Source organism: Rattus rattus, chromosome 14, assembly GCF_011064425.1.
Source record: "Rattus rattus isolate New Zealand chromosome 14, Rrattus_CSIRO_v1, whole genome shotgun sequence".
Lineage (NCBI taxonomy): Eukaryota > Metazoa > Chordata > Mammalia > Rodentia > Muridae > Rattus > Rattus rattus.
This window is the reverse complement of record NC_046167.1, coordinates 1,617,818-1,639,611: the sequence shown is the minus strand read 5'-3', so window position 1 is coordinate 1,639,611 and position 21,794 is coordinate 1,617,818. Positions and strand designations below refer to the sequence as shown.

The 21,794-nt window shown below is 38.8% G+C and overlaps 2 protein-coding genes across 13 annotated transcripts in view; one reads left to right on the top strand and one right to left on the bottom strand.

The window, feature by feature from the left end:
- The window catches only part of Pdss1 (decaprenyl diphosphate synthase subunit 1), a 38,651-nt gene extending 24,928 nt beyond the window's left edge, over positions 1-13,723 (top strand). For all 3 annotated transcript variants that reach the window (XM_032884385.1, XM_032884387.1, XM_032884386.1), the window contains 4 exons: positions 2,589-2,669; positions 2,793-2,906; positions 9,060-9,140; positions 13,277-13,723. In XM_032884385.1, coding sequence (XP_032740276.1) covers positions 2,589-2,669; positions 2,793-2,906; positions 9,060-9,140; positions 13,277-13,417 — 417 coding nt within the window. In that variant the 3' untranslated portion in view covers positions 13,418-13,723. The remainder of the gene's footprint in view (positions 1-2,588; positions 2,670-2,792; positions 2,907-9,059; positions 9,141-13,276) is intronic.
- Positions 13,724-13,782: 59 nt separating this feature from the next.
- The window catches only part of Abi1 (abl interactor 1), a 78,581-nt gene continuing 70,569 nt past the window's right edge, over positions 13,783-21,794 (bottom strand). For 6 of the 10 annotated variants that reach the window (XM_032884384.1, XM_032884378.1, XM_032884381.1 and 3 more), the window contains 2 exons: positions 17,408-17,593; positions 13,821-15,499 (listed from right to left, as the gene is read on the bottom strand). In XM_032884384.1, coding sequence (XP_032740275.1) covers positions 15,324-15,499; positions 17,408-17,593 — 362 coding nt within the window. In that variant the 3' untranslated portion in view covers positions 13,821-15,323. Of the gene's footprint in view, positions 15,500-17,407; positions 17,594-21,633; positions 21,721-21,794 lie in introns of all 10 variants that reach the window. The other 4 variants (XM_032884374.1, XM_032884375.1, XM_032884377.1 and 1 more) reach the window with 2 other exon arrangements.

Sequence of the window (21,794 nt, the reverse complement as noted above, 5' to 3'; positions counted from 1 at the left end):
CAAGCTCTTCTTTCTTTGGTTTTATCATTTTTCATACTCTACCCACTTCAAGGAAAATATTAGGCATGTCTCTAGTGCCTAGTTCAAGCAGTGTCATACAACTTGCCTTCTTGCCATTTTGTGCAGTGTGCCACATTGTACTGATTTTATACTTGTGACTGTTTTCTGTTCCCTAACTTTAATAAAGGAAATCAGGTCTCTTTCCAGTGGTCATCAAGCTGAACAGAAATTTTGACTCATCAGCATGGAAGGGAGTGAAGCTTAAGTAATTCATAGTTCGTTATGTGTACCACAAATACTAATTCATTGACTTTATAAATATGGTTTCCATTTTTACTTTTTCAGAGAAAGCTCCTATTTCCGACTTCTATATCTGTCTTCATGTTGAAAAGATAGCTTTAATCTCACAACTGGAGATTGCATTATTATCAGTTATTTCTGCTTGGGGAAATGGAAATCATTTTATTCTCGGTTCAGTATAGCCAGCTGCCTGAAACTTGCCTTTTTCGGGTAGATATCTTGACTTCTTTTCTACATTGACCTCCATGTGGCCTCACAAAGTACTAGCAAAGAATAGCCCTTCCTGGGCTGCTGTGGATCACAGATCTTTGCTTTTGAAAGCAGTGCAGAGCTTTACTACTTGCTTGTACATGGCTGTCTGACCTTTTGGTGTATGCAGTTTAGCCCTGCTCTGCCAGCATTACAGCTGCATATGTTATGAAGGCATCAGAAAGCATTCCCAGAGCTGAGGGGGGCACTTAGCATCATCATGCACAAAGCTATGGGTTTGATCTTCAGCACCACCAGAGGACAACAACAAAAGTAGCAGTGAGCAATGATACGGCTAGCAGATCCCGCCTGTACCTGTTCCTGCATGTAGAGAACAAAGAGAAGGGATATTCTGTTGTTTCTGACTCAACTGTCTAGCCTCAACTCTGCAGTCTTCCTTCCTCAGCTCTTGAATGCCTGGATTATAGGTATGCATGCCCACATCCAGATTAACAGAAGGATTGCTTTCCTTTTTCCTTCCTCCCTTGCTTTCTTCCTTTTTGTTGTGCCTGAGTCCAAACCAATACTAGTTAAATGGTGTACTACTGGGCTATACCCACACCACCAAAGGAGAGTCCTTTAGTTCCTACACTCTACAGGTGAGGAAACTGAAACACAGAAGGATCAGGCAGTCACCAGGGTCACTGAGAGTTGCTAGAGTCCTATCTCCAGCCCACAGGCTTCTGGAGAGCTTGTCCCACCTTGCCATGCTGCTGTCCAGGAGGAATACAGTGTTCAGGAGAGAGCCGAAGAAGTAGGCAGGTGTCACCAATGACCTATTTACCTGGCTTCCCAACTGAACATCAACAGAGACTTTGCTTTCCAATTGAACAGAATGTCTCCCCAGTTCCTCTCTTGTTCTTTCCCAGTCTTTGATTTCTGAAAATGTGCTTAGCCTGCTTAGCATGCTCAACAGTGCAGCAGGAAGCAGCTTCAGTGGACTGTGTGGATTAGCATGCTCAGCACTAACCAGCTTGTGCTTGAGGTTTTGAGCTTTACAAGGCTTTGTAAGTCTTCCTTGTCTCCTTTTGGAGGAGTGGGAGGGAGTGCAAACAAATAGTTCTAATACAGTTAACTTACTTCTGGTGAGAGAGGGGTGGAAACAGTAAGTCTAGGGACCTTCTCATAATGAAAACCAGACTGAGACTTGAGGCTGTTAACAGTCATAGCAAGAAACAAGTGCATTCAGAAAACAATGTGATCACCAAAACGGAGCCGCAGATGAGGAGGAGCTTGGCAATGTTTTATGTTGGATGAGAGCTCACCCCTGAAATGAGGGTTCTCCTCAGAGGTCATTATGCCATCAATTGTACTGAGTGCCAGAAGCCAGTGTTTTACACAGTGGGATCTGTTTTGCATACCAGAAAGGTTTGCTTACCATTATCATCAGAATTTAGTCTTGTGGCTCTTTTCCCAAAAGACTGTTTATCTTGTTTGAAAGAACAGGAGGAAGAAGGCTAGATTCCCTAAAATTTAAGAAAATGGACTGCAAGGTGGCACTTCCTATATAAGCTGCCAACCTGAAACCAATCCCTGGAGTCCATGTAAAGAGATGAAGAAAAGCAATGGCAGAGTGGAACCCACAGTCCTGCATACTCAGATATTAAAATACGTGTCAGAAAATGGGCTATAGCTGTAGCTGGGTGGTAGAGTACTTACCTGGCTTGCAAAAGACCCTGGACTCTAGTCTCAGAACTTCACAGAAAACATCACTTTGTTTTGTTGCTGTTTAATTTTGTTTTGTTTTGAGACAGGGTCTGTGTGTAGCCTTGGCTGTCCTGAAACTCTCCGTAGACTAGTCTGACCTCAAACTCACAAAGGTCACCTGGCTCTGCCTCATGATTAAAGACATGTGCCACCACTGCCTCGCCAAGACCACTTTTTAATAATGTGTTGGGTTTCCTTTTAGTGTCAGCATCCCCGATTGTCTGTAACATAGCCTCAATGCTCTTAGACAACGTGTGAGAGGCTCCTTCATCGTGATTGGCTGCCTTGTACCTGGATACCACAGCTTACCAGAATCTTCTTTTTTACTTCAGGTCTCTGTCCTGGGTTGCCCTGACCCAGTGGTGCATGAGATTGCCTATCAGTATGGGAAAAACGTTGGAATAGCTTTTCAGGTCCGTATGCTTGTTTGTGGGAACAGTGACATAGGCACAGCCTGCATTCTCCTCAGTGAGGAGTGTTCAAAGCATTGACGACAGTGGCAGCTCAGTAGGTGTACTCATCTTTCCTTTTGCCAGCTCATAGATGATGTATTGGATTTCACCTCATGTTCTGACCAGATGGGCAAGCCAACATCTGCAGACCTGAAGCTAGGCATAGCCACCGGCCCTGTCTTGTTTGCTTGCCAGCAGGTAGGTCTTACTCCATTTGAAACATTTCTGAAGAGGCCTATGAGATAACCAGTATCTCAGGCACATCAGGTAAAGTGTGAGATAAAACCTGGAGGCATTTAGATAAGGGACCATAGATGTGATCCTGGTTTGAGAACTGAAATGTTAGGGTGGTAATTTCACTTCTAAAATCCTTATCTGTGAAACACAGATTATAATCTCAGTTGTTATAAGGGCTAGTTGATATGCTAATTATCTTGTAAATCAGAAAGTGCTGAGTGAATTTCACATATGTTGGGTATTGCAAGATTGACAATTATTACTTTTATGATTGGGTATGCCTCAACGCCTCTTGAAAGTACAGGAAGTTCCAAGGGTATCTAAGTCTGAGGAAGTCATAAGTTCTAGTTTAATGGAACTGTTGACACCCTGAGAGAAGCCTTGATGCCTCAGCCATTGCTTCCACATGTGAAGTCAATTGAATGCTCTAGAACCACATAGTTCCTTTTCCATATTGAAAAACTGTCAAGTAGTACTTTTCATGTCCTCCTTAACATAAATGAGATGCTGAAGATACTGCATCTCATTTGTCGAAGAGCCATTTCACAGCATCATCTGGACCCCGGGCCATATGCTTTTGGCCTTGCCAGACGATGCTTGAAAGACTGGGCCATTAGCTGTGTATGGGTGTCTTTAAAACAAACAGCCAACTGAGTGGCAGTGAAGTGGTGAGTTAGCAGTACAATAAAAGGTAGTCATCACCAACTACCTTTTAGGTCTAAAATTTTTAAACTATCAGTCTTTTCATAAATTTTGCTTGCATTCTTTAAAATGTAAATCATAACTTCTCTAGAACATAGAAATTCCATTTTGATATTAAAACCAATGACTTTCCGTTTGATTCATTTTAAATTCATTTTAAATCAAGAAAGGGAAGAAATGATCTTTCATCCTCTGACCTAGTAGAACTACTACAGGTAATTCAGCCTCAGGGAGACTGAAGCCTGGATGGATGGACTGGGTACCATGGACAGTACCTGTCAATGAAAAGAACAGAGATGATGGGGCAGTTGGTAGAAACTGTTATCCTTGTTACCAGGCTCTATCATCGCAGACATTTAAGGTCAGAGTAAGAAGAGAAAGATGTACAGCTCAGTAGTGACACAGGCTTGCAACCCAACACCCAATGCAGGAGGATCATGAAATTGCAGACAGTCGAGCTGCATTAAAAGCAAAACAACAAAAAAAGTCTCAAAAATAAAAAACAAAATACAAGCATTCTATGATGGTAGGTCCCTTCTCCCATGAGACTAAGACCTATCAACTCACTACCCCAATATTCAGGAAGATTATTAATATATATGCCAAGTTTAGAAAAATTTAAGAAAACCTTTTGTATATTAAACCTTTACTAAGGAACATTTCCTGTTATGCCATAGCCACCTACACACACACACACACACACACACACACACACACACACACACACACACACAATTCCTGAGCCATGTGTGTATAAATGAAGTATATCTGATTATAGAAAAATTAGTCATTGGCCAGCATTTATTGTACAATTACAGACCGTCACCATCTCTGTCACAGGTGAGTATACATGAATAAAGGAGAGCATGGTTCATGCCCCAAACCAGCTAGCTCAGCAAAGATCAGTTAGATGGGCTCCAAGCTTTTCCCTGATTCAATCTATAAAGAATCTGGGTTTGCTTTTAGAAGTCTCAACAATTTTAAATACTTGTCATGTACTCCATAAAACAAATTAAATAGACTGGCTTTTTTGGATTGTTTTATTACATTATTTATAAAGAAAGCAATTTAACTTTCCTGTACACAAAGAATTAATAGCTAATTTTCATTCAAATATAATGGGACAAAGTGAGAACAGAAACTGAATGCACAGCTCTTATGATTAGCATGCCATCATAAGATGGGATACTGCTAAGATGTTTAATTTGTTTATCTGAAGGTTACCCAAACTATGGTTTTATGTGTGCTTTACTGGGAAATCCCAGAGTCATGAGGCACCCAGTTATTCTGACCAGGCCACTCCTTCCCCTTTCTGCCTGTAAGGCAGTGGGAAATGGAGCTGCAGGCATAGCACAGCCTCAGAAAGGAGACACAAGATGAAAGTGGGCAGGAGTGCCTCTGGGCAGGACTCACCATGCCAAAAGTTAATAAAATGCATATTTATACTTAGTCAAGGTTGTACTTATAAACTGTTCTCAAAACCCTGAGCTTAGAATCTTTTTATGCATTATTCTGCTAAAAAGAGGTTCTTAGCAAAAAATCTGTCAAAAGTTCATGTGGCTTAAAATAACTTTGGGTGAATCAAGTTCAAAAATAATGCAGGATTATTCAGTATTTAGCTTTAATAAAACAGTGTTGATTTTAGTTTATAAAGGATTCTTTCTTACGTTGCCCCTGATCTCACAATTCCACTCTGTGGTACATAACTGTTTGTTCTTTGAATGAAATTGATGCTCATGTCTGGCCAAAATGGAACATCTGGTAGATGGCACAAAAGGCAATTGAACATCTTTCCCAAGTCTTCTAAGACCAGCATTCATTTTACTATGCTTGAACTGCTCCTTCAACTAATTGTAGCCAGTAGGTCTCCCCACAGACCAGGTAACTGGAGATACACCACACACTGTGTCCACTACTACTAGTGGATAACATACCATTTAGAGTACTAGTAAGGTTTTTGTAAACCTTTCCTAGGGGATGTCTTGTCCACAGCTTTGTCATTGAACTAATCCATCTGAATAACACTGAAGGTCTTGCTCTGAGATCCTAGGCCTTTTACAAACAGTCTTGCTGTCTCAATCTCTCAAGTACAAAGATAATAGCTATGTTCACCAAACCCTAGCTTACCTTTTCCTTTTTAATGCTGCATGGTCAGTGATCTTGACATTATAATTTGCTGGACTAAGAACTTTTTGACTGGTTCTCCTATTTTTGATATCTTTGGGAACGATTCCTTGACAGCCATGTTCAGGGATTTGAGGTGTCTGTCAGGAGGCCATGGTGCAGCAGTAGAGATTTGCCTAACATGTATATGACCCTGGGTTTGACTCAGAATGAGCACATACATCACACACATACACACGCAAGCACGTTCACTTTATGATTTCTGAAGAGATCTCAGTGGTGATACAGTTAGTATACTCTTGTGTAAGTATGTATATTCTCTTCAAGAGCAAACACTTGAGCTCTTTTTGTAATTGCCTAGCTTGCACAAGTCCCTGGACTCCATCACTAGCACTTGGGAAGTAAAGGCTAGGAATTCAAAGTTATTGCCAGCTCCACAGTGAGTTGAAGGTCTTTCTAGGCTATATGAGATTGGTGCCCCCCCCCCAAAAGGAAAGGAAAAAAAAATACAGTCTATAACATTGTCAAAGACCTTATTCACAAGTGCAAACCAGAGCCCGAGGTAGCAGTCTGTAAAGAAACTGTACACAGAATCTACTGGACAAGAAATGGGAAATAGTTTATCCTAAACAAGCAAGTCTTCACCCTTTTTCTTTAAAATTCCTTGCACATTAACTCAGTAACATTTACCTGAATCTGTTGTACTGTCTCAGGCTTTATAATTTTTCTCAAAATATAAACTTTTGCAAAAGTTTGAATGCACATTTCCCTGAAGTGTGGTTATAATGTCTGATGGTTATTCTTGCTGTGTGTGATGCTCAAAAAGGTAAAGATTAATTAGAAATGTCTGTCCTCTTTTTCCTTGTTTAGACTTGCTGATTACCTTCTCTAAAGCTGCTATTTAAATATGTAAATGTGAGAAAGTAATTAAGACATAGTGATATCCTTCAGTTTGGAAAACAATGTGAGAAAATTGTTTGGCTTTCTATTATGTATTTTTTTAAATATTCATATTAAATCTCCCAATGACATATGAAAATGTTTGTGAAATACTCAGAAATAAAATATAAGTGTTTTCCTTTTTTGTTGAGATCAAATTAACTTGAAAGCTCCTTTTAAAAACTTTTCTTTCATCTGCTTGTTATTGATAAGTCACTAGACCTAAATGCCAGGCTGTCAGCGTACTTCCCACTGTCATCACCAGCCTGTGCACCAGATGCCCAGGCTTACACTATTGTGACTATTTGGCGCCCTAGAATTAACTACCCAGGTTTGGGGACCGTCCCATCCCAGTGCACTAATCACCCTCAAGTTTTGTGAACACATTTCAGAGTAGAAGTACGACTCCCTCACAGACTATTTTCCTACTTGTAAAACAGCATGAACAAGCACAAAAAAAAAAGTCTTCTCACTGAATCTGGGGTGAGAATCATCTTCTAGTTTCCCATTTCTTCCTCATGAGTAGGGGATGAGCTTTTAGAAGTTTAATATTTGCATATTGAAATTTACATGGTGTTACTTCAAAGGAGGAAATGTAGTTATGCTCACTGCAACTTAGTTTTCCTTAAAATGATTCTTGCTTAGTGTTTTTACAGTAAAAGCATCAGAGAAACTACATAGTTGGCATATTTTATCTATCATCTAACTCATGCTGGGAAAGAAAAGCTTATATATCATACACAGCAAATTTCTTACGAGATGCCCAAGACACCATCACATCTGCTTTAAGATACAGCCTAGAAATAAGCAGGTGGGGGAATTAAAAACTAAAAGAAACCACCAAAATTATCTGATTGATTTCTTGATTTTATTCATAAAAGACCAGTAACTAATGCAAACTAGTACTTAAGAACTAACCAGTTGTTGGTTCATTAACTTCTGTATGGATGTTAACTGTCTCTACAACTTTGTTTTCAAACATGTACTTTTCTAAAACACTGCTCCTCGTTTGGTTAGGGCTTCTCTTCTCTGGTTTGTTTGTTTGTTTCTCTATTTTTTTCTGCTGCAGATTCCACAGTCACTATTACAGGAGAACTTATCTCATCCTTTAGGCGTAGTGCCAGGGAAACTGGCAACTGTGTAAGCATGGCTATCTGACAGAACACATCCTACCTCTTACTCCATGGAACTGCAGACTGCTAAAAATTGCAAAGTTGAAACAGAAAAGAAGGCTGAGATGAAATTTGTTCAGCTGGGATGGTCTCTAGCAGAACCTGGACACAGGATGTGGGTCTGGAAGTGATGTGATCTTGGTTTGGTCCTAGTGATGCCATCTTCCTAAACAACCACTAAGAAATGAAGAGGATAAAAGGCATTTTCATTACGACCAAGAAATTTATATTTTATTTGTGTGCATGTGCACATTGGGAGACAGGTGGCTGAGTGAGTCAGTTCTCTCCTCCTGTCGTAGGTTCTGAGATCAAACTCCAGTCATCAGACCATGCAGCCAGCCCAGCTGTTTTATTTCTTTTGCTATTGGGCCTTTTTATTTCCTCTCCCTTATTTGTGCTACTATGAATTAGTTCTAGGACCAGCCATGAACCTAGAAAAGCAAAAGGGAGAATTTTCCTCCCTTACAAAGTCTTCAAGCCATGAATTTTTGTTTGTGTTAGGGATGGAACAGCACTCTAACCATGCTGGGCAAATGGTCTAATGCTGCGCTATGTCTCATCTTTCTATAACTCAGTACACTGGTCTGGTGACATCGCTGTCTCCTCCAATCCAAAGGAGGTGTTCATTTGATGATCCTAACACCAGTACAATCAGATTTGTTGGGAGTAGGATCAAGGCACTTAACGCCCCTTCCCCCACCTCATGCCACATACACATGCAGATGATTTCTGTGTACACTCAACAATGTCTAATTCCTAATCCCTTCCTAGACCACCAATACCAACATCACTTGGCAATTTATTAAAAAGGCATTTTTAAACCACAGCCTACTGAATTAGAACCTGAGAGGCTCAGAGTACTGCAGTACTTTATCCTCCTGAAGCTTACTTGATACTGGACTGCAAATAGAACAATTAGGTCTGTTTTGTTTAATATGTATGTGCCTGCTTGTCTGTTGTGTTCTGCATGTGTGCAGTGCCCTTGGAGGTCAGAGAGGAAATTACAGGAGACTGATCTGCCTGGATGCTGAGAAACCAATACATATTCTCTGCAAGAGTACAAGTGTTCTTAACTATTGAGCCATCACTCCACCATCACCCCCTTTTGTTTTTCTTATTTTCTATAGTTACGAACAAGTATTAAAACAATAAAAAGATTTCTCTTCTTTATGGTTAGTTCCCAGAAATGAATGCTATGATAATGAGACGGTTCAGTTTGCCGGGAGATGTGGACAGAGCACGGCAATATGTATTACAGGTAAGACTTTTTAAAGGATGATTTTAAATCCAGTTTGTGCACATGCATGTGCCCAGCACCTAGGAAAAGTCATGACAACTATTAAGTGTAGGTTCCTTCTGACTGTCTATGTCCCAGGGATCAACTCAGTTTATCAGGCTCCGCAAGCAGGCTTTTACTCACTGAGGTTAGGTACTTGGCCTATCCCCAAGTAAGACCATTTTAAAAAATACAAAAGGTTGGGGTTGGGGATTTAGCTCAGTGGTAGAGCGCTTGCCTAGGAAGCGCAAGGCCCTGGGTTCGGTCCCCAGCTCCGAAAAAAAGAACCAAAAAAAAACAACAACAACAAAAAAAACAAAAAAAAAAAACAAAAGGCAACAGCAGGTACAGTAACAAAATTTTATACAGAGCCAAGTTGGTCAACCCTTACCAGATTTGACAATAACTAGGAAAACTCATTTGAAAATTTAAAATACTATTTTCTTTTATATTTAATTGTGGTGCCTATGTGCTGTACTTGCAGGTGCTGGTTCTCTTCTTACATCATGTGGGTCCCCTGGGGATTTTTTTAACTCATTCAGGCTTGGCAGCAAGCTCATTTACCTGCTGAGCCATCTCAAAAGCCTCCCCCCACCCAAAAAAACCCAACCCAATTAATATAATTTCTCTTTGAAGTTATTCAGTAATCTTCCTATGCAGGCCAAGCCAAGTGAACTCTGTCAGGTTGAAATGAGCTGTCCCGTGTCCATGAATATCACCACTGTGCTGTGCCTGGAACTTGCCCCATCCCTGCCCAGAGCTACAGCTCGAGGGTCACAGTAGCTAGAGGGTCACAGTAACTCACAAATGCCTCTCCTGCTAAGGCAATGGGTCACTGGAAAGACTTGAGCAAACACAGCGAGCAAGCCGCAGTTTACTCTCCTCAGGACCCAGAGCCATGTTTTACACATGGTGCTGTGTACCTTCAGAGCTTTCTCCTAGATGCTGAAGGCTTTGTTTTCTTTAAAGAATTATTTCCAGAGCCAGTGGGTAAAGAACTTCCTGCAAAGCCATTCGACCTGAGTCTGATTTTCAGAGACTCACATGGTGGAAGGAAAGTCAACTCCTGCAAGTTTTCCTCTTATATCCACATGTACCCTGTCATGTACACGCCCACACACTAAACACGTACATAAACGGATTTTTTAAGTAATCAGCTTCCAAATAAAATTATCTGGAAGCCACACGTTAAATGGAATAGAGTAAGCAAACAAGAATTTTTAAGCAACTGCGGTCTAAGATCTATATTTAGTGTACAACACAAGGAAGAATTCTTAATGATCATGTTTCCAGTATTAGTGAGTGCTTGGCAATGCTATAAAACCTCAAATCCAATATTCATCAGCGGGGCTCTGGCCTTAGAAGTAATAGTGCAGCAGTCCTTTGGTATCGCTGAGGGTTGCAGAACCTCCCTTGGATCTCAAAGATGAATGGGTGTTTAGATATTTAGACTATTGCTCTATACTTTATATTGTTTATAATACCTAGTTATGATTGTGTGGATACAGAGAATGGACAAAGATGTGCATGCTCAGGTTATGTCCAACATGCTTTTAGAAAGTGATTCAAAGACTCAAGTGATTGGTGAGACTGAAGGAGTGAAATTAATTGTAGTTCTCATAAATGATACATGCTGTTCCTTTCAGAAACCACCCTGTCTGTCTGTGTGACACAGACATGCACTTAAAAACCACAAAGGGGTCTAAATTCTAGATCCTTATACACTTGATGGGGCTTCTAAATCCTATTCTTTCATTAAGTATGTGTGGACAACTGAGAATTACTAAGGAGTTAGTTAAAACTTACTGAGCAGAAAAAAATGTGAATATAAGGATACTGAAAACTATAAACAAGAGAATCTAAATCTACAAAGATACTGAATTATTAAGACAAGACCTTTTTAAAGCTCGCTCGTGCCAAGTACTGAACAGTTTTATACTTTAGCAAAGACTCCAGCACCAAGCCCACTCAGCTCTAGTCCATTACTCAACTCAGATAGAATAAGAAATAATTCTAAGGACTGACAAATGGGATTATATTTAAAAGCTTCTGCATGATCAACAGACAATATGCACAAGAAAAAAAAAAAAAAACTACGGACTATATATCTAACACCCCAAATATATAAAGAACTGTAAAATTAAATGATAATTTAATCATTACTAAAGATATACACATGGCCAGTAAGTTTTTGAAAACATATTCAACATTATTAGCAAACCCATTAAAACTGAGATTCCATCTCACCATCATCAGAGTGGCTCTTATCAAGGGTGCAGAGTGAAAGGAAGGAAACCTTATTTACTGCTCATGAGAATGTAAAGTCATGTTGCCACTATGGAAGTTAGTGCACATAAGAACCACATAACCCAGCTGTGCACTTTTGTCCAATGGACCCTTAAGACAACATATAACCAGAGATAGTTGCGGTCCACGTTGTTGCTGAACTGTTCGTCCTAGTTAAGAAATAGAACCTAGCTGTTCCTGAACTGGTGAATAAAAAAAATGTGATGTATATGAGCAATGGAATTTTATCAAGCCATGAAGAAATATGAAATCAGAGCTGCAGAGATGACTTACTGTTCTTTAAGAGGACCTGTATTTAATTCACAGCACCTAAGCCTGGTGGCTCACAACTGCCTGTGTGAGCCTCCTGAGTTCCAGGAGCTCAGACATCCTCATCTAGTCTACATGACACCTATACTCAACAGGTACATACCCACATACTGCCACACATATAAATAAAAAATATTTTAAAATTAAAATGAAATTATAGTATTTTACTGGAAAATGGATGGAACTGGAAATCATTATCAGATTATCCAGTTTCAAAAAAGATCATTTCTCATAAACATATTCTAGATTTAAATTTGTGTATGTGTGGGTCATAAAAGGAGATAAAAGATCTTAAGTGGAAGAGGAAGAGTTGGTGAAATTTATTTACATAAAAGCAGAAAGAGATAGATACCCTTGAGAAAGAGGACCAGTAACAACTGGGGATTGGGAACAACAGTGGGAGGAATCAGTAAGAATAGTTACTGTATGCATACATAAGCCATAATGTACACTATTTCAGGAAGACAATGTACAAAGTAGTACAAGGGCAAAGATTCCAAAACTGGCTCTGTGCAATAAAACACTGCATGCCAGAAGAGAGCAGAGTAAGGTCTTCCAAATAGACATCCGAGTGAATACTTGAAACCTGAAATTGAGTTGAACCATTAAATAAGTCTTCAGGCAAGTGAAATCACACTTACAGAATAAAAAGCTGGTTTCTAATTGGTTGTGATCATGCCCAGATCTTGGAAGGCAAAGGCAGATGGATCTCTGTGAGTTTAAGGCCAGCTTGATCTATACAGTGAGCTCTAGGCCAGCAGGGGTTGCAGGGTAAGATCCTGTCTCAAAAAGGAAATAAAGAAATAATGGCTTCTCACATACCCTTTATGGTAGGTTATTTGCAGATACTTAAGCAAGACGTGCTGACATACCAAAGAGAAAGAACAACACTAAACTCATGTTTTGAGGAAAGCATTTCAACTATATACTAATATTGTTTCCTAAATAACTGATTGAGAATCATGGAGAAGGGTTTGAGTACTCTATCAGAAAAAGAAACGTTTAATTACTGCCCTGCTTCTAGAAAGAACCACCATTAGAGACATAATGTAACCATCTTTAGCATCTCCGCAGAGTGGACAGAAGCAGTGGTGTCCTCATACAAGAGGAACCAGAAGTTGATCATGCTGGCGAAGGTGATCTGCAGAAGAACCAAAGACACTGAGATAATGACTAGACTAGGAAAGGCTGTGGTTGGGCTATGTGATTTCCAGTAGGAAAGGCAACAGCAGAAACTGGGATTTTCATCTATCATTTTAAAATAACAGAAAATAGCTGGGTGCATGACAGAGTTGATGTCTGTGTGTGCTAACAGAACTAGAGTTTCCATGTGAGAAAAGGTATAAAGTAGACAGACGCAACAGCCACTTGGTGGGAAGGAACTTGAAGACATAGTCTGATTATCATCTGCACAGCTCATCTGATCTCAAACTGCATGTCAGCCTACTGTAGCAGCAGTCCAGGAGCTGACGAGTGGTCTGTCTATCTGTTGTCTCCTGCAGAGTGACGGCGTGCAGCAAACCACCTACCTCGCCCAGCAGTATTGCCACAAGGCAGTGCGAGAGATCCGGAAGCTTCGACCTTCTACAGAAAGGGACGCCCTCATTCAGCTTTCAGAAAGTGTGCTCACAAGAGATAAATGACAATTCTTTTTGTTCTTTCTGGCAGCTATTTTACCAGACTGTGCCTAATGAATTTTGTGAAACACTATTTGCTTCATGTGCAGATAACCAAAAATCATTTTAAAAAATAATTTCAACCTTATTGATGGGCAATTTTTTTATTGGCAAAGTTTTTCAGAAAACTTTTTAAATGTAATTAAACCATTGTCATCATAGTGCTATAAATTCTAATTGAGGTATCCTGATGGTTATATGTGGTATTGTTTACACTGTTAATGCCCACATGTAAAGCCATTACACAAATAAATAATCAATGTTAAAATTCAAGTGGTTTGTATTTGTTTCACCATAGGATTAAGGGTCAAAGAATTCTGAAGTCTGTACTATTTAAATCCATGTTAGTTATATTTTAACGATATCCAAATTTTTTGTATAGGAGCATAGTTTATTATAAAAGACTGTAGATAAAATTTAGACAACAGGTTATTTACAAATGAAGAAAACATTCTGCTTCAAAAAGAAAGCATAATATAGCTATCTGATCACTAATGACATAGTACTTCAAAAATAACAAAGGTGAAATATATATGGAATAGTTGATTTGGTAGGAACAATGGTCTTTAATTTTCAGAAATATTTTGCACTGCTCTCATCACTTACTATGCTGTCATAATCTGTAACCCTCAATACATAGAAACCCACACTTGTGTGATCTACTTTAATATCCTAAGCAGTACAGTCTTATATACAAGAGAAGTATCCCTCAAACCCTCCCTTAAATCAAGGAGACACACAAAGTGCATGTGTTGCATTTAAGTTACAATACAAACCTGCTTATTACATGGCCTAGTTTCTTTCCCAATTATTGTAAAAATTTTGTTTCTAGTGGCAGGCAATGGATTAAATATGCCTATCCACAAACTAACTGCATCCATCTTTACAATATGTAAAAGATTTTCCTTTCACTGAGTCAGTGTAAATTCAGTTTCATTAAAATATAAAAGGTCAAGTGTAGCATTCCTTCAGATGTTACCCCCAGAATATCATGTGCTTACTCTGACACAGTCTAGCTCCAAAATCTGCAAAATTCTGTCGCATTGCTGTTTGGACACATTAAGATTAAGCTAAAAATATTTTCAAACTGATGCATTGAGAAAATAGAACCATAATTCTGCAATAAATCTTTTTTAAGGGGCTGGGGGTGTGCATGCATATGCATGAGCACACATGATTAAAGCAAACCAGTAAAGGAGAGGACAAAAATCCTTTGGTTTACTTATGTATTTATGAATGGAAAAATTTATAATGCAAATCTCACTCATTAAAAAACTTAGATACAAATTACAACATTACATATAGTCTTTCATTTCACATGGAGAACTTAAGAGACTCAAGTATGAGTAGTACTCCAGATAATTGTTACACAAATTGGAAGCTTCTTGAATTGTTAAGTATATTTCAATACATAAAAATTTATGCATGCTTTAAACACAGTACTTTTTTAAAAATGAGAATTGAAACCAAAAGTATGACCAGCACCAGCATTGAAGTTTCTGGTTTTTTTTTTTTTTCCTATTAGTCTGACACAATGTTAGTGACCATGCTGCACTGAAACATGTAATGGTGCATTCTGAACCATGATTTGTTAAACATAATAACCCACATCCCCAGAATTTTTAGGCTGGTCATAAACGTATCAAGGTGTGAGTACATATGCATGATCAATTACAGGCAGTCTGACAGCAATTGCTGTTCAACAATGTTTGAACTGCCTCCAAATTTTAAGCTTACAGGTAGACATCCAAATATACCAATAAAACATGTCCTGAAAATATGGGCACATTTTAAACATTAAAACAATTGTTAACCATATAGTCCCACAGAATGACAGAGTAATAACCTACATGAAAAGAAAACAAAAGGAAAACTAATCAGTATAGTGCATGATTGATTCAACATAGTTCCCAGGGAAGAGTCCAGTTACTCGATTGCAAACTCCTTCGAACCAGCCATCATCATTCTTCTTTATGACATAGATGATTGCACCCTCTTTAAAGGACAGCTCATCATCCTTGTCTTTTGTATAATCATATATTGCAACAACTGTGGAGGAAACAAAGTATGGCATGAGAATACTATCTCCAATGTTTACTTGAATTTTAAAATGTAATGCCAAGTAAATCTATAGTTTAGGAAAACTAAGCAATTCTAGTGGGAGTTTATTTATTCACTTTTATTTATTTTTGTTTTTTTCTAGGCAGGGTTTCTCCTCAAACTCACAGAGATCCACCTGCCTCTGCCTCCCAAGTGCTGGGATTAAAGGCACAGTAGAAGTAAATGATCAATCAAGTCCCTAAATCATTGACCTGACATAATGGCCACACTGACAATATGATCACATGAAAGAGGGCACTAGGTTCCACTAAATCTCTTTAAGAAACATCTGAGGCCAGTGAGATGACTAGGCTTGGAAACAAGTGCCAAGCATAATGGCCTGAATTTGGGCTCTCGAGTCCTATACAGAAGAGGAGGCAGCTGTGAGCTGCCCTCTCATCTTCATGCACACAATGGCTTATGTCCCTCCCCATAAAACACATGAAGTAGTAATTTTAAAATCTCTGAACTTACGTGGTTTTAGATTTGTTTTTGGTTTTCTTTTTTTTTTTGGTTCTTTTTTTCGGAGCTGGGGACCGAACCCAGGGCCTTGCGCTTCCTAGGCAAGCGCTCTACCACTGAGCTAAATCCCCAACTCCAAAACTTCAAATGTAAGTGTATTGGCTTGACACAATCTAGAAATGATCTGGGAGGAAAGAATCAATTGAAAAAAATGTCTTTGTAAGATTGGCCTGTAAATCTGTAGTGCATCTCTTGATTGATGTGAGAGGCCACAGTCCATCCTGGGTAGTGCCACTCCTGGGTCTTGGATGCAAGTTAAAGGCTGATCAAGCTAAGAGAAGCAAGCCAGTACGCAACATTCCTCTACAGCTTCTAGGTTCCTGCCTTGACATCTCTTACAAGCTGTATGAAATAAGACCTTTCTTCCCCAGGCTGATTTTAGTCATGTTGTTTTACCATAGCAACAGAATCCTTAAGCCTGACAATAATCCTACTAACTCTTCTCTGCCTATGGCAGAAGGCTGAAATAACTACACACACCAGGCTAATGTGAAATTTGCAATGATCCTCCTGCCTCTGCCTTCTGTGTACTATGATTTGTGGCATATGATTTCAAGTCATGCCCAGTTTAATCCTCCTAAATATTAACCTGACTTACACTAAAAAAAAAAAAAATCAACAAATAATAGCCCAATGGCAAATCTAACCTATTGCCATTCACACTTTAGATTCTTATTTTAATTTTATTTTCTTGTCTGAGTGTTTTTGTCTGTATATCTGTATCTGACCACATGTATGTCTGGTACCAGAAGTCAAACACAAGAGATCATTAGATCTCCTAGAACTGTAGTTATAGATGGGTATGAGTCACCATGTAGGTGCTAGAAAATGAACCTGTAAGAAATGCCCTTAACTCTGAACCATTTCTCCAGCTCCCCACTACCAATTTTTGTAAATAAAGTTTTACTGAACACAACTACATCTACCTACATATATATTAATGTATAGCTTTGAGCTACAAACCTTTTGAGTCAATAGCCAGCAAAATCTAAACTATACCTGGCCTTGAAACATCAGTAAGACCATATAAATACATGCCTCAGGAAGTCATTTAACTAAGTTTTGATCTACAAAACATAGGCAAGTTAATCTGGAGACAGAAGCATCATGGTTTGAAAAGATGCATCTAAACAATTTAAATTCAAAGAATAAAGAAGTATGTCCCTTTCACACTCCTGAACACTACAAAGTGTAGGCAGTAAGAGTTACTTACCATCTTGACTGGTAAGACAGTGCCAGGTAAGAAACACTGGATGAGACATTTTTGTAAATAGTAATAAAATTCCATAATTAGGTTACTGTACTTCACATCGCTCCATGATAACAGTACCTCACCTTTCTCAATATAGTTCTTGGGAGCCCATGCAGGGTCCCCATCTGCATATGGGTCACTATACTGAACTACTGCAGCTTCTTCGTCTTCGTAGTCCACAGGAGGAGGTGGGGGGGGAGGTGGAGAGTCATCGAACATGGGAATGTCATCTGGTGGAGGAGGTGGTGGTGGAGTTGGGCTATCAGCAACTAAAAGGATTCAGACAAGTAATTAGTCTAAAGGAAAAATTGTCTATTAACAGAATTTAACCAAGTTTCTAACTCATAGAGCATGCACTATATAAACCATGCAGTGATTAGAGGTAAAAGCTGGGTGTGTTAAAGTTTATACTACTTTTAAGCACAATTTTGCAACAATAAAATGAGATAAAATAAGCATAATAAATGCTACATTAGTGAATGTAAGAGGTTAGGCTACAGTGTCTACTTTCATTAGAATTACAGGAGTAAAGAAGTTTCTCTATCCTAAGTCTCAGGTAAAAACAAACGCTCCCCTAGGCCGAGTTGCCTGAGGGGACTCTGTCATGGAATACCACGAAGTATCATACAGCAGAGGTCTGATGGTTTTCGCTATGTATAGTCATGCCTGCGATTGTGGCTTTAGTAGCTTTAGTGCCCTAGAGACTGCACCTCAAGTGGACATGTCTTTTATGTTTTGCTTTAATAAAGAGTAAAGCCAAGTTGGTCATATCATGTTTAAATTTTTGTATAGGGTTTTGTTTGTTTGTTTTCTATTTAAATTTAACAAACATAAAAATAATTCCAAATGAGAAGACTGCAGTGAATCTCTTTTAATGAATTAGTTATATTCATAGTCAACATTTAATGTAGAAAGGAAACTAAGATTTTGTAGTATGGCTAATAAAACAGTGCATGAGATGACACCAGATCCTAAAGATCCAGTTTTTAACTTAAAACACAATTAAATTAAGATTTAAACATAAAATACTGAAGATGTAGTAATTTTAAAAGAAATAAAAATAAACAAACAAAAAAGAATCGCACCTCAGATTCTAGACGGCTGGGATATGTGTACACATGCTTTAAAGAACCCGGTGTTAACAGGAAAATGGGCGTGTGGGGCTGTACTTACTCGGCCACCAATGCTGCTAGGACTAAAACATTCGAAGCTAACACAACTAATGCTCAAACTTCTACTCCACAAATTCCTTTAAAAGTTTAGGGGATTGGGGGTTTGGGGGGAATCAGGGAAGGTAGTGCATGCCTTTCTTTCCAGTACTTGGGAGGCAGAAGCTCAGGGATCTCTGTGAGTTCAAGGCAAACCTGGTCTGCACAGCTAATTCTAGGCTATCCACAGCTACACAAAAAGAACCTTGTCTTTTTAATAAGAGAGAAAAAGAAAAGAAGGACAGGTTCTTGTATTAACTGATTTGATTTTACAGGTTATTGTTCCTGACTGAGGACAGAGTGTTGGGATCTAGGCAATGCTAGTTTAAAGTAAGCAGAGTTTAATTCTGTGGTTTTACTTTTATCCTGAAGATGACAAAGACAATAGAAAATAAACCCTGCGTGGTGATGCCCACGAGAACCTAACAGCCGAGCTGTGTGTGTGCAGCTGAGCTGTTCACCACACTGGCTCATCCTGCACCTACACCTCCTCCATAGAATAAAGCTTTTCACGTGGAAGGAAGCTTCTCAAGGTCCACTCAACTGCCACTGAGCACATACTGGCTTATCTTCAATTTTATGCCAAATGTCTGATCAACCCAACTTTGTGCCCTCATACTTTACCTAACACTATCCATGTTTAGTCCAAAAGCCTATCTGATGTTAAATAAAAAAAGGCATGAGTCATTAAGAGCTCATATCTTAAACCAGACTAGGTTATAGATACATGTATTTATTGTCACTTTCTCTGAGTACCAGAACACGAGCATTTAAAAAGCACATAAAAAATATACGCTTGATAAAATATTTAAAGTGCTGATATACAATTTCTTAATCTTAACTTGCTTAGAAAAACTTGAAAATAAACTTGGAATATCAGTGGTGTAAAAATAATGAACTCAACATCATGTGTTTGGCAAAAAGAACAGAAATCGTTATGTCAAGGAGTCTCTTTGGGAATAATGCATAAGAATACAGGGTTTTGTTTTCTCCAGTTATCAGTTAGTCAATGTTCTCTAGGCCCACAAAGTTGATGTTCAATGGCTACTGAGCTTCCTTCCTAGAATTCTTTACGATAGGGCAGTATAAAGAGATAAACTGGCATACTCTCCCACTTCTGACACGTTTAGTTTCTAAACTGTATCAGCATCAAGAAACTGCAATATCGCTGGGCATGATCAACATATCTGCCATCCCAACACTCAGGAGGCTGAGGCAGAAGGGACTATACTGCAAGGCCAGCTCAGTGACACAGGAGATCTGCTCCAAATCCCAGAAGCTGAGAATGTCATTCAACTATTTCAGCATGTACAAGGCCCTAGATATTGCTTAGAACATCAAAAATGGGGAAGGGAACAGCAGTGACTAGCAACTTACCCTTATCATTTTTAAACACCTAAGATTTATTTAATTTTAAATATTGGAACACAGAATTTCAAACTGAAGTTAATAGTAAGAAGGTTTGCACTCAGAAATTTCAAAATTCTAAATCTCTATTTGCAATAAGTTCCTTATACATCTTATGAATACTGTCTTAAATTTTTTGTTTGTATTCTTAGCAGAACCTATCATGTAACACTGAATAACAATATTTGATTGGTGGAAGGAAGGGACTGAGAGAAGCATCATGAGAGTCAGCAAAAGCTGACACAGAATTTGCAACAAATTTACTTTCCCAAAGGATAGGCTGCTTAATTAGTTGCTCATTACTCAAACAATTCTGAAATGGATGGGAAGATTGCAAATGAAGTAAATTGGAACTAAATACTGTCTTAATTTCAATGTTTGACATTGAATTATTCAGCAGCTGTATTTTTTATTTGCCACACAATATTCACTCTGGACATATAGAATCTTCTGTAATCTCAAACGATATCATTAATACTCTCTACTTAAATTAAGTATACATATCAAAAAGTTACTAAACCCAGTCTTCACTAAGGTAAAGCGTTTAAGAAGACTGACAGGTTTACATCTGGGATGTGACCTCACAGGCCAGCATTACTCCCTTACTGCCTAGGGCAGGAGGCAGATGCCACCTTTCTTGCCAGTCCCTCAGATGGACAACATGCATTTGATTCACTCATTCTTGGAGATGCATGGTTTTTAGTATTTTTTTTTTTTAAGTACATGAGTTTTGCCTACATGTATAACATGAGTGCAGAGTCCAGAACATTGGATTCTTTGAAACTGGAATCAGACTGTTGTGAGCTACAACATGAGTGCTGGGTGAACTAAACCCAGGTCCTCTTGAAGAACAACAAATGCTCTTAACCCACTGAGCTATCTGTCCAGCCATGAAACCTCATATAGATCAAAATCTACAGGCATGTTCGGTAATGAAGTCTCATATAGATCGGCATCTATAACCATTCTCTAATTTTTTTATATTTATTTATCTTGTATATGTATGGAAATCAGAGAACAACTTATAGGAGTTAAGTTTCTCCTTCCACCATGTGGGATCTAGGGATGAATTAAATCATTATGCTTCACCAACTGAGCCACCTCACTGGGCTAACAATCTGTGCTATTAAAGGAAGGAATAGGGACACTGTCTCAATTTCCTGATAAATGTACAGTGTAATTCTATTTTGACAAATCTCTTAAAGTATATTTTTATCGTTGTTTTGACTTGTATATTTCTTTAAAGACAGGGTCTCACTATATAGCTCACAGTATCCTCTAACACGAAAATCTCAATCTACCTCAACCTCCCAAGGGTTCAGGATTACAGGCATGCACCACCATACCCAGCTGCAAAGTGTTTTCTAATTGTCCCAATAACTATTAGGGGTTTCAATATAATTTGCACTCTTGATTTTACTCTTTGCTTAAAAATACACAAATATAGATCTCATACCTTAGATCATCTAAATACTTAAGAAAACTGCAGTTTTGAAATTGATATGGGTCAGTAAAATCATGCAGACAAGGAAAGAAGAACAGAAGGCCGTGCTCTTCAGTTTCAGTAACACGTGTCTGTACCTACTCTTCAAGGTAAGATTAGCTTCTCAATAAGAAGAAGAATGGTGACTCATCAGCCATGCATGCTAGAGAAGACAGCCTCTAATCTCTGACAGCTGTGTTTCCAGACTTACTGTTTTCCTGCACCCTGGCCACGAAGCCTGTGAGAGGTATCTGTGGAGTCAACTGAGGCATGGGGGGAGGAGGAGGGGCAATAGAAACTGGCAGCAAGACACAGTATGGGGAGTAAACAGATAAAGAAAAGGAAACAAACAAAAAGCAGAAGTCAGTTACA